The sequence below is a fragment of the Semicossyphus pulcher genome, unplaced genomic scaffold, assembly GCF_022749685.1.
Source record: "Semicossyphus pulcher isolate SPU_LCO1_2020_fin unplaced genomic scaffold, fSemPul1.0.p SCAF_15, whole genome shotgun sequence".
NCBI classification, from domain to species: domain Eukaryota; kingdom Metazoa; phylum Chordata; class Actinopteri; order Labriformes; family Labridae; genus Semicossyphus; species Semicossyphus pulcher.
Window position 1 is genome coordinate 18,005,645 of NW_027211659.1, and position 10,934 is coordinate 18,016,578.

The 10,934-nt window shown below is 38.8% G+C and overlaps 2 protein-coding genes across 2 annotated transcripts in view; both read left to right on the top strand.

The window, feature by feature from the left end:
- The window catches only part of epha6 (eph receptor A6), a 172,339-nt gene extending 166,764 nt beyond the window's left edge, over nt 1–5,575 (top strand). Inside the window, exons 15-17 of the mRNA XM_069663594.1 lie at nt 3,278–3,471; nt 3,707–3,856; nt 4,080–5,575. Coding sequence (XP_069519695.1) covers nt 3,278–3,471; nt 3,707–3,856; nt 4,080–4,194 — 459 coding nt within the window. The 3' untranslated portion in view covers nt 4,195–5,575. The remainder of the gene's footprint in view (nt 1–3,277; nt 3,472–3,706; nt 3,857–4,079) is intronic.
- A 1,620-nt stretch (nt 5,576–7,195) lies between these two features.
- LOC138592811 (ADP-ribosylation factor-like protein 6) lies at nt 7,196–10,270 on the top strand. Its single transcript, XM_069663684.1, has 7 exons — nt 7,196–7,318; nt 7,712–7,773; nt 7,894–7,962; nt 8,054–8,148; nt 8,802–8,931; nt 9,478–9,533; nt 10,130–10,270. Exons 1-7 carry the CDS (start codon nt 7,196–7,198, stop codon nt 10,153–10,155), a joined length of 561 nt encoding a protein of 186 aa, XP_069519785.1. The 3' UTR covers nt 10,156–10,270.
- The last annotated feature ends 664 nt before the right edge of the window (nt 10,271–10,934 follow it).

The following is a 10,934-nucleotide window of genomic DNA, read 5'->3' on the forward strand; positions in this document are numbered from 1 at the left end:
TTCAAAGGAATGAGGAACCTTTAAAGGAACGAGGGGCCTTTATAGAGACGAGGAACCTTTAAAGGGACGTGGAACCTTTAAAGTGTTGAGGAACCTTAAAGGGAATGAGGAATCTTTAAAGGGATCAGGAACCTTTAAACAGACGAGGAACCTTTAAATACATGAGGAACCTTATAAGTGACAAGGAACCTTCAAAGGAACGAGGAACCTTTAAAAGGATGAGAAACCTTTAAAGAGACGAGGAATTTTTAAATAGATGAGAAACTCTTAAAGGAACGAAGAACCTTTAAGGAGACGAGGAACCTTTAAATGGATCAGGAACCTTTAAAGAGACGAGGATTTTTTAAATAGATGAGGAACCTTTTAAGTGACAAAGAGACTTTAAAGGGACGAGAAACCGTTAAAGGGACTAGGAACATCAAAACGAATGAGGAAACTTTAAAGGGACGAGAACCTTTAAAGGAATGAGGAACCTTTAAAGGAACAAGGAACCTTTGAAGGGAAAAGGAACATTCAAAGTGACGAGGAACCTTTAAAGGGATGAAAAGCGTTTAAAGGGAAAAGGAACCTTTAAAATGACAAGGAACTTTTAAAGGGATCAGGAATTTTAAATAGGTGAGGAACCTGTGATGTGACTAGGAACCCTTAGAGGGACTAGAACCTTAAAAGTGATGAGGAACCTTCAATGGAATGAGGAACCTTTAAAGGGCTGAGAACCTTTAAAGTGAGGAGGAACCTTTAAGGGACCTAGGAACCTTTAAAGGGACGAGGAAGCTTTAAAGGGATCAGGAAACTTTAAAGGGATCAGGAAACTTCAAAGGACGAGAAACCTTCAAAGGGACGAGGAACATTTAAATGGATCAGGAACCTTTAAAGCTCATGTTGTTTCCGCAAATATTCCTCCAACAAGCCTGGCTGTCTAACCTCAGACAACAATATTGACTTCTCAATTCAAGTCCTGCTCTGCTGAGTAAATTCTGAGTTTACTTTTCTATAAATCTGTTAGAGTTTCTCCCCTTTAACCTGCCCTCTGACTGTTTTCTCACATTAAAAGCCTACCTCTGAGAGAGAGGAGGTAGAGGTACAGAAATTCCGGTGAGATTCACCAAAAGGAGGAGAAAGATGAGTGAGAGGAAAAGGGAAAGAGCAGTAAAGGTCAGAGGTTCAAAGGACTAGAGGGGGAGTTTAAAGCTGTGGAATCAGTGTGGCGGAGCAACCCGCTGATCCCTGGTCTGTGGTCAGGGATTGCAGGGGCCGCGAAGGAAGCAGATCCATCCCTCTCTCCGCTGAGTGTGAAAGCTCCACCGTAATCCCTTCAACCCCTTACACACAGACTCCTACACATCTATACACATCCCCACACACACATTTACTAAGGTCCCAGGGTTTGGGGCGGATTTGTGCTGTTTGGGAATTGCTTAGAAATGCTTTCCAAGGCAAAAGGCCGGCCAAGCCGCAAAAAATAGCCAAGCGCTATCTCATCCTGGTCAGCCACTTACCACAGCTTCCAACAAAAGATACACAGATCTCTACTTCCCCACAGACTTCCTGATATGATTCAGAGATTTATAGCTTGGATGCTACAGCATCACACACTATCAGCTACTTTGGAAGTGAATAATTATAGGCTCAAGATAAGGATTGGGCACCTAAACAAAATACCAATTTCAAACTTATTTGTACTGTACTACACAGGAACTCAAACATCCAGAGAGAAGGCTGTGTGAATTAATAGAAGCTTACAAAAAGCTTTAAATATGAGTATGCTTCCTATTTTGAACTTAATTGCAGTTGAATATTGGACTTGAATTTGCCAAGTTCATGATATATTACCTTAAAGTCAATCTCTGATCCCATCAGCTATAGTCTGACGACAATATAGCCTCTGGGACAACGGTGAACTTGCTGGCCGTGTAGCCAGCAGATAGCGATAAAGGACTTCCAGTAACACACATGCTGAATTGTTTACAGAAAAAGAAAGCGTTTTTCCTGTGATTTACTTGTGATTAACAGGTCTTACCGTACCTTACCAACATCATGATGCAGATTAGTAAAAAGTCCAAATGCAAGCTTTTTCAGGCCTGTCCTCATGAAGAGAAGAAAACTACTTTTAAAATGCTCGTTTGTTGAAAGTCGATCATTTCTGATGCATTCAAGGAAGTTGGGAAATCTAAACACTGAACGGCTTTCGTGACACCGCATCAGGGAATTTATCTCAAGTTGAATTTTAGATCTAGAACGGATTGTTAGCTGAACTTACATGCAGATATCTGTTTATAGAGATTAATAAGAAGGTAAATCCTTGTCAGATGACTGCTGATGGGATCCGCCTGCTTTTGCTCTCCACATGGACTGTTTTTCCTGCATACCCCGCATCCGTTTGTCGGACTACAAGCGTACGACAAACGGAAATCGGAACACTTGCCATCCCTAAAATCCATGTCACTGACTACAGATTCTACATTTCTAAGTAGAATGTAATAACTTTTCCTCTGCTGAGGCACTTTCCATGGCGTTGAAAGGGCCACTGATGAAAAATCCAGTTGTACCATGAGCTCATACATGTGGGTTTGTGGTAAAATCAAAGTGTCCCTGTTTGGAGGTTTGAAAATATGGTCATCCTACTCTAAGCACCTCCTCACAGGTGCTTAGAGTACCGTAGCACAGATCTGGTAGCTGGACTGTAGACTCTTTAAATCTGCACATAATCAGTGTTTGAAAGGTGACAGAACGGCTTATCAAAATGGGATCTACAGTACTCATCACATTTATGTGGAAAGACAGCCTTACATTATACATATTTTTTGAAGTTCACCATTTACTATATTCTGATGCTCGGAGATAGGTTTTATTGCGTACACTTTTATCATGAATTTATGTTGAACATTTGTAGAAAATGTCACTGACTGGGACTGACACGCAGTTTTATTATCTCATGTTGCAGGTCTCATTACAATTTTAATTTACCAAAGTAGGACCAACTTATAGCTCTAAAGGCTCTATGGCATAAAGCTCTGTGTTTGCCACCCCATTTTCTCAGACTTCAAATGCAAATGGATATACTGCCAAACAATGCTAAGTTATTCAGTGGGTTTATTGTATTTGTCTTGTTTGCTGCAGTGTGCAAGTTCAAAGAGAAACAGCAATTTGGCTTAAAAATTTGTCATCAGTAAACCGGTTATCACACACAGTAATTTTCAAGCTCATGAAATTCTAATAGAGCAGTTTTCTTCCACATGTAGACTAAATCCGTTATCACATTCAAATGTCTCTTCAGGTGATTCTGTCCATTGAAGAGGGCTACCGGCTGCCTGCACCGATGGGCTGCCCCGTGGCCCTGCACCAACTGATGCTGCACTGCTGGCAGAAGGAGAGGAGTCATCGGCCTAAGTTCACCGATGTTGTTTCCTTCTTGGATAAACTGATCCGTAACCCTAGCAGCCTGCTGCCCCTGGTAGAGGACATTCAGAGGTAAAGTACTGAGCTCCTATAGGAAAATGAAATGCAAAAATTGTAAATACATTGTGGCTTTGAGGGTGAGTAAAAGATCCTAAATCCAGCCACAGATAGTGTGTCTGTACCGTTTAAGAAGATTATATGATTTACTCCTACGCCTGAAAGTATGACCAAGTCTGTGTCACTTAAAAATCTTTAAGCCAGTAAGGCCAGTTATTAAAGGCTTTTCATGCTGTTATATTTTTCTCAGTTTACCAGAGTCTCCAGGGGAGGAAATGGACTACCCAATGTTCATCTCCATCGGTGACTGGCTGGACTCTATTAAGATGAGTCAGTACAAGAGCAACTTCATGGCAGCAGGCTACAACACAATAGATTCTGTGGCCAGGATGAGTATTGAGTGAGTAAAAGAGCAACAATATAACTATTATTTATGTCATAAAACCAAATAGGACCTGTCTTTGTTGTGGCAGTGTTGTATAGCACATTTGTCTTTTAAACATCACTGCCTGTTACCTGACACATTATACACATTGTCTACTTTACAATTAAAAGTCCTCAAAAGCAAGAGTAAAGAGTTTTGCATTTGGGTTTGTGTTTCTGTGCTTCCCCTCTCGGCCTAGAGATGTGAGGAGTATTGGAGTCGAGCTGATCGGCCACCAGAGGCGGATCATCAGCAGCGTACAGACCCTCCGCCTTCAGCTACTGCACGAACAGGAGAAGGGTTTCCATGTATGAGGACACCCTTGAACACAGCCTGGAATGGACAGATGGATGGACCAGAAGGAAGTGAAGTCTAGACCGTTGGACAGACAGTCTCCAGCCTGTGCCTGAGTCTTAACTCCTCATGCAAGAGGTCATTGGACAGACTTTCACAGCAGCCCCCTGGTCTTCCTCACATCCAGTAGTGACAGACTTTTTCCTACTATACACCCCTTACCCAGAATACCTGGTCCTGCCAGACTACCACAGACTAAAAAGACTGGCCCAGGCCCTAACGTAGGGGAATGTAATGCCTTGTTGCAGCAGCAGTACTTTGTGTATGAAGCAACAATATCTAGAGATGTAGATTTGCAAACATAATCTACTAAATCTTTTGACTCTTTTTTTCCCTTGCTTTGAGTTATGTGCTCATGTAGCTGCTATCGGGTGTGCAATCGAAAAGTTTGAAAAAAGTATCCTCAGAATTTTTTATTTTTAAGTTTGATAATTTATCATGAAGAAAGTCTTTGAATTGCTTTAGTTGAACCTCTCTCCAGAGAATCTGGTACGTTAATACTTGAAGAAAGATGTGAGGAGAAATTATGGAGATTTTTTGAATGTTTCAAAGTGTATAGACAGTTAATCGCTAATTATTATCATAACCTTATATCTATATATGTGCAGTCCTATATGTGAAAGCCCTAGTAAATTTGGATCTTATTTAAAATTATTTATTTATTTAAGATTTCTATCCAAAATCAGCAATACAGTATTATGCAGTCACCTCAGTATCTCAGATAGAGATAGAGAAGAAGAATCGAGCAATGAGAGAACTCACTGACATACAAACATGCAGCCCTCAGAAACATTCACATGTTTTATTGTTTGATACTAAGCTTACCAAACTGGATCTGTTGCCTTCAGATGAAAAACCATACAAGTCTTTTCTGACAGTTTTAAGGAACCAATGTACTCACAGTTGTGTTATAAGCTGGGTTTAGTTGGATAGTGAATGCACAGTCTCCACTGTCTTGACATATGAATGTTCACAGCGCTTAGATAGGAGATATTTGAAATTGTCTGGAAACTTAACATGTACTTATATGGTTCTTCAGAAGTAGCTGAAAGTTTTTCATATACATTCTTTGTTTTGTTTTTCTGCACACTCATGTATACAGGCAGCAGTTTGCACTTCTGGGACAAAAAGATCAAAGATGTCAGCAGAATAAGTTAGTTTTTAAGACAGGTTGCACACTGTATTTCTACTCCGGTTCATACATATTAAGGTTGCGCCACATGTGGCAGTTTGGGAAACCATTGTACATAAACGTAGTGTGAAATGAAAACTGTTGGATCTGCAGTAGATGATGTCAAGTTGTCAGATGTTTGCCATTAAAATCAACATTTTTTTTCTTCATTCTGTATGTCAGTGGTGAATAGGCAGTGCTGCAGAGTATAACTAGTTAGTTGAGTTACTGGCAGCAGAAGTAGCTAAAACCTGGTTGATGGAAAAACGGAGAGAAAAGGCGGTAGTCTTAGTTTTATGTGTATCAGGATGGAGAGGCAGAAAGAAAATGAACATTGAGCATAAACAGCAGCATCATAACTCATAATGCACAGTCACATACACAGACATGCGCACACACACAAACACAAACACACTGACATAAACAAACAAAATGCCTTACAGTCCTTTAACCATTAAAGACACTTTAGAGTGGTTTGTAAGTTTCAGTGCACAGGACCTAGCCATTACTTTTAGTTGTATTCCATATTCATGAGAGCCACCGCCCCTCATCAGCTATGTGTGTTTTTTATTTTACAAACTGGGGCTAAATGATTATTGTCCAAGGCAAGCTGGATCAACAGATCTGTGCCTTCGGTCACAAAGTAGTTATGCATCCCAGCCTTCAGGAGTAAAAACACACATATACCTACACATGTGCACACCCACACTCACGGTCACCACCCCTCTACAGAATATGGAGAATATCAGATGCTGTTTGTTTAGCATGTTCTACTGCTGAGCAATGTTAGAACGTTATTTTGTACAAAGTACAAGTATACTTATAATTCTTGTATTTTATTTTTCTATAATTTCCAAAGAGATGTTGTAGATCTTGCACACTGTAAGAGGCAGTTACAGCGAATATTTATTTGCAAATAAAGATGAACAGTTCTGGTGGTTGACTGCTTATTTAATTTTGTTTAGAATTTCAACTTGGGCAAGCAAAGATAATGAAAACAGAACTGACTGCAGGGGTAGTCCCTTCAGCAGATTTGACTTCAGTTAAAAAAATATTTACTTCTGTCAAATGTACTTCCTTTTCCACTTGGGAATGATCATGAAGTCGTTGACATAACTGATAACCAAAAGATGGAGCTGTTGGACCACTGACCAGCTCCAAACCTGCCATATGAGAAGTCCAAATTGGATTCCTGCAGTTATTATGAAACTGTAATCTTACATCAGAATGGATACATGATATGTTTGCAGGGAGTCGGCCTCATACCTTCTTTAAAACACATTTCATAACAGTTAATTTTACACATGAATTTGTTTTTATTGTACAAGAAAACTATGACCTCCTAATTCTCTTTTACTGTGTCATCAGTGTGTATGTATCTGTTTTCTTCTGTCAACATACAACAACACTCTTGAATTACTGTAACTCACAGACTGACACAGAAGATTTGAGGCAGCTTAAATTGAGGTAAAGTAAGGAAAGCTAAGGTAAGGTGTCCGAGTACATCAAACACACCAGGATGGGGGTCTGGAAAGCCTTATACTCCATGCTCAGGTCACCGGATGGTTCACAGAGCTTAATTCTCCCTAATAGGATTACCTGGGATGCCCAAGCGGCATCACAGCTTGTGAGACTATTCACAGCACGAACTGGGAAGACACTACTCATGTCTATGCTTCTCATTACTGTTTGAGAATTTGCAAGTTTATTACATTTTATTCCCAATAGTCAGATTATCTATGGGGTGATGTGTTAAAATTAAATTGTGTAGCGTCAAGCGATCAGGTCTAATGGGGTTGCTAGATAAATTGTCGGGCTGGCTGGGCCTGAGGAAGAAAGAGGTCAATGTTTTGTGTTTGGGACTGGACAACAGCGGCAAAACTACCATCATCAACCAACTCAAACCTTCAAATGTAAGTAAATAAAACTAGGCTTTATTATGATTGCATTTTGATACCATGTTAAAAACACTATCGTGTAATTTAGAGGCCTTTGTGTGATCATGCGGTGTGCCGTGTAAGCACAGAAGCTAAAACATGACAAGTATTTTTATACCATGGTCATTTGGGATAAAACGTCACCTTTATTCACTGCAATCATTCACTGATTGCTTGTTTTCAGAATTCGAATCATTTAGGCCCATTGTCACAGGAGTGGAAACATGTTAGTCAGGTAAAACCCATATTATACTTTCGTTATACTATTTCCATGTTGACATACTCTTGCTGTTACTTGTCTGTTTTTGTGTGTTTGTGTCCGTGTGTATGTCTTTGTCTATGTATGTGTGTATGTGTGGATGCATGCAGACACCGGCACAAGAAATAGTCCCAACAATTGGCTTCAACATTGAAAAGTTCAAGAGTTCAAGGTAGAATTTTCTAGATAGTTAATTATAATGTGTATTTATTCCTTTCTGACCAGTTAACAGACACCACTAACAATCACACTATACTGTTCTCCCTCCCGCTCTCCCTCTCTCTGCATGCAGCCTGTCTTTTACAGTCTTTGATATGTCTGGGCAGGGCAGATACAGAAACCTATGGGAACATTACTACAAGTATGGAACACTCTGCATGCCCAATACATAAATTCAGGTTACAGCAACTTTGACTTTCTGTCAAATATAACATTCTCTCTGTCCTCCTCAGAGAAAGCCATGCCATCATATTTGTCATTGACAGCGGTGACAAATTGAGAATGGTTGTTGCCAAAGAGGAACTGGATAATCTCCTTAATCATGAAGGTGATGATGCTTTTATTTTAACAATACTCTCACATTGTTTGTATAGAGACATATACAGCTTTTATTGTTCAATTAAAAAGCCAAACACATAAACTGTATACCTCATGTGTTTGACAAAGTTCAAATGGTTTTACTTTCATTTAATGTCTTGTATTGTATTATGGTCACATATTCTGTTGTCTGTATGTATGGCTGCTCGTTGTTTGTTAGATACTTTATTAATGTACTGCTGCCTGTCTTGCCCTAGACACTCTTGAAAAAGAGATTTTAAATCTCAAAGCCTTATTCCTGATTAAATTTTTTTTTTTAAATGTGTAAAAGATGTTTGTAAAATACATTGATACTGGTATGTGGCACCACATGTGGTCTTTTAGGGCAAGGGAAAGGTTTTATCTTGTGAAATAATAGAAATTATATGCATAATTATTACAAATAACAAATGCTTCTAAAATTTCCAATGTCTAAGTCTGGCATGTTTTCAGTCCAGTGAAAGGCTAAACACTGCTTTGGCAAGCATGACTTCAAGAAAAAAGTGCATATAAATACCATAAAGTTACTTTGGTTTAAAGAGTACCTGCAATTTTGGTCCAAAAGTAGTTGTTTGCAGTTTGCGTTTTATCTTGCACGGCTGATGATTCTATTTTGTTATACAGATATCTGCTGCAAAAAGATACCTGTGTTGTTCTTTGCAAACAAGATGGATCTGCGGGATGCCGTGTCTTCTGTGAAGGTCACACAGATGTTGTGTTTGGAGAACATCAAAGACAAACCCTGGCACATCTGGTAAATATTAAAATGTATTTTTTCCAACCACATTACATGCAGTCATTACAAAACAAAATTGATCATTTCTTTTTATGTTTCTCACTTAAAGTCATACATAGTCCTACAAGGAAAAAGAGACATGTGAGCACATTATTGTGAAATACCCCCCCTAATGAAGGGTCTCTAAGCAAACTGAGCTGAGCCCTGAAAATTCCCCATACAACATTTTGTGCTTCCATAGTTATAGTTTTATAACTTATACATTATATTAAGTGACCAGGCATGTTAACTTACTGGTTACTTCCTGGCTTTTTTTCCTGGTGTCTGAATATTTGTCTTTTTCCACGCCTCAAGTTAAACATTATATGGCAGCACAGTTATGCAAAAGCCTGGCTCTTTATGTGTGTGTGAGAGTTTGTTTTTCAGCCTGCTTACTCATTAGACAGATGGAGGGCAGGTGGATTAAAAGCTAGACAGCTTTTAACACCCAGGATCCAAGAAAAGTCATGAGAAAGTGAATGCATGCCACAAGGAGATTAACTTCTCAACATCTTATTGTTTTAGCCCCAGCAATGCCATCAAAGGAGAGGGTCTACAGGAAGGACTGGACTGGCTACACGGTAAACAAAATTAATCAACAACACATGCCAAAATAAAGAATGGCCATGTTAAATTGTTCTCAGACATTTAATGCGAAAGCTCAAATGTTTGTTTTTTCCTCTACCTATAGAGCAAATTGCACAGTAAGTATCACCATGCCGCATTGTGTCAACATGTAAAGTGATTGTGGTGGTAGATTGTATCTCAATGTGTCTCTGGATGGGATTTAAATTAAGGGGGGACAATAGGAGAACTTCCAAAATCAGTAGTTTTTTGTGACAGTAATTGACACTGCAGAGGAAATCATGTAATCACTAAACCACTGCCACAGAAATAAATCCCATCCAAGTAGGGCTTTGTGTGGAATATATTGTAGAGCTGTCAGGTATTTCTCATTTACCCTTTTTAATATGAATGTGAAGCTTATGTGTTGTGTACATTTCCAAAGATTACTACTCATTGAATCCACTCAAACTCTGTTACAGTGCTCAGTAATCGCAAAGATCAGATTTGGTTTTGAATTCTGGAAAATGTCATGTTTCGTATTTGTTATAACATTTTGTTTTTTTACTGAATCTGTATTCACACCCTATCATCATGTTATTTTTCTCCTCAGATCATATCAAAACAATGAAAACTTGAATAGTTGAAATGCCTGTCACCATGGAGAAGATGTGGGCACACCAAATGGATCTCATTCACCACCTGAATATTCATCACACTTCACCGCTGTCAGGCAGAAACCTTGTATCTCCAAAACCACTACTTTACAGGAAATGGGGGGAAAAAACCTGTTTGTAAATCCTTAAACACTGCATTGTCACATTTAGTATTGTGTCTGTCTATAAAGTCAGTAACCTGTATGTTTTATTATATCTACAGATGTAAAGGGTGACCAATAGCATTGATTTATGAAAAAAAATTAAAATGATGAAATATTGAGATACAAGGTTTCTGCCTGACAGCAGCAACTTCCTGTTGTAGGCCTTAAACTTCAATGTGAAGTACTAGTACTGCCTGTGCGTGCTACGACTCATTTAAAGCACCCAATAGTCAGTTATCTGTTACACAACATTACAAACACATATGTGAATGCAGTCTGAATAACATGTCAAGTGAATATGTCCTTAATATTGTTTCTATGTAAAGTAACATGTTGACATCTTTATTTAAAGCTGCTACTTTTTTATTCCATGACAAAAGTTAATTGAATTGATTTTAACAACTGAACTTTTTTTGAAACTGTGTTCAGGGCTGAATATCATACTACCTGGAGGAAAATAAAGGCTTATTTGATGAGTGCATGCTGTGTTTCTGTCTTTATTAGAGGGCAGCAACAAATGCTGCCTTCAAAACTTAAAACCCAATAACAGTATGTACATGAAAACAAATAATATACCAATTTAATAATAGGACAAAAA

Coding starts and splice junctions, on each gene's coding strand:
- LOC138592811 (XM_069663684.1), top strand. CDS start 7,196: ATGGGGTTGCTAGATAAATTGTCGGGCTGGCTGGGCCTGAGGAAGAAA. Junction 7,774..7,893: donor GAAAAGTTCAAGAGTTCAAG/GTAGAATTTTCT, acceptor CTCTGCATGCAG/CCTGTCTTTTACAGTCTTTG. Junction 7,963..8,053: donor CTATGGGAACATTACTACAA/GTATGGAACACT, acceptor TGTCCTCCTCAG/AGAAAGCCATGCCATCATAT.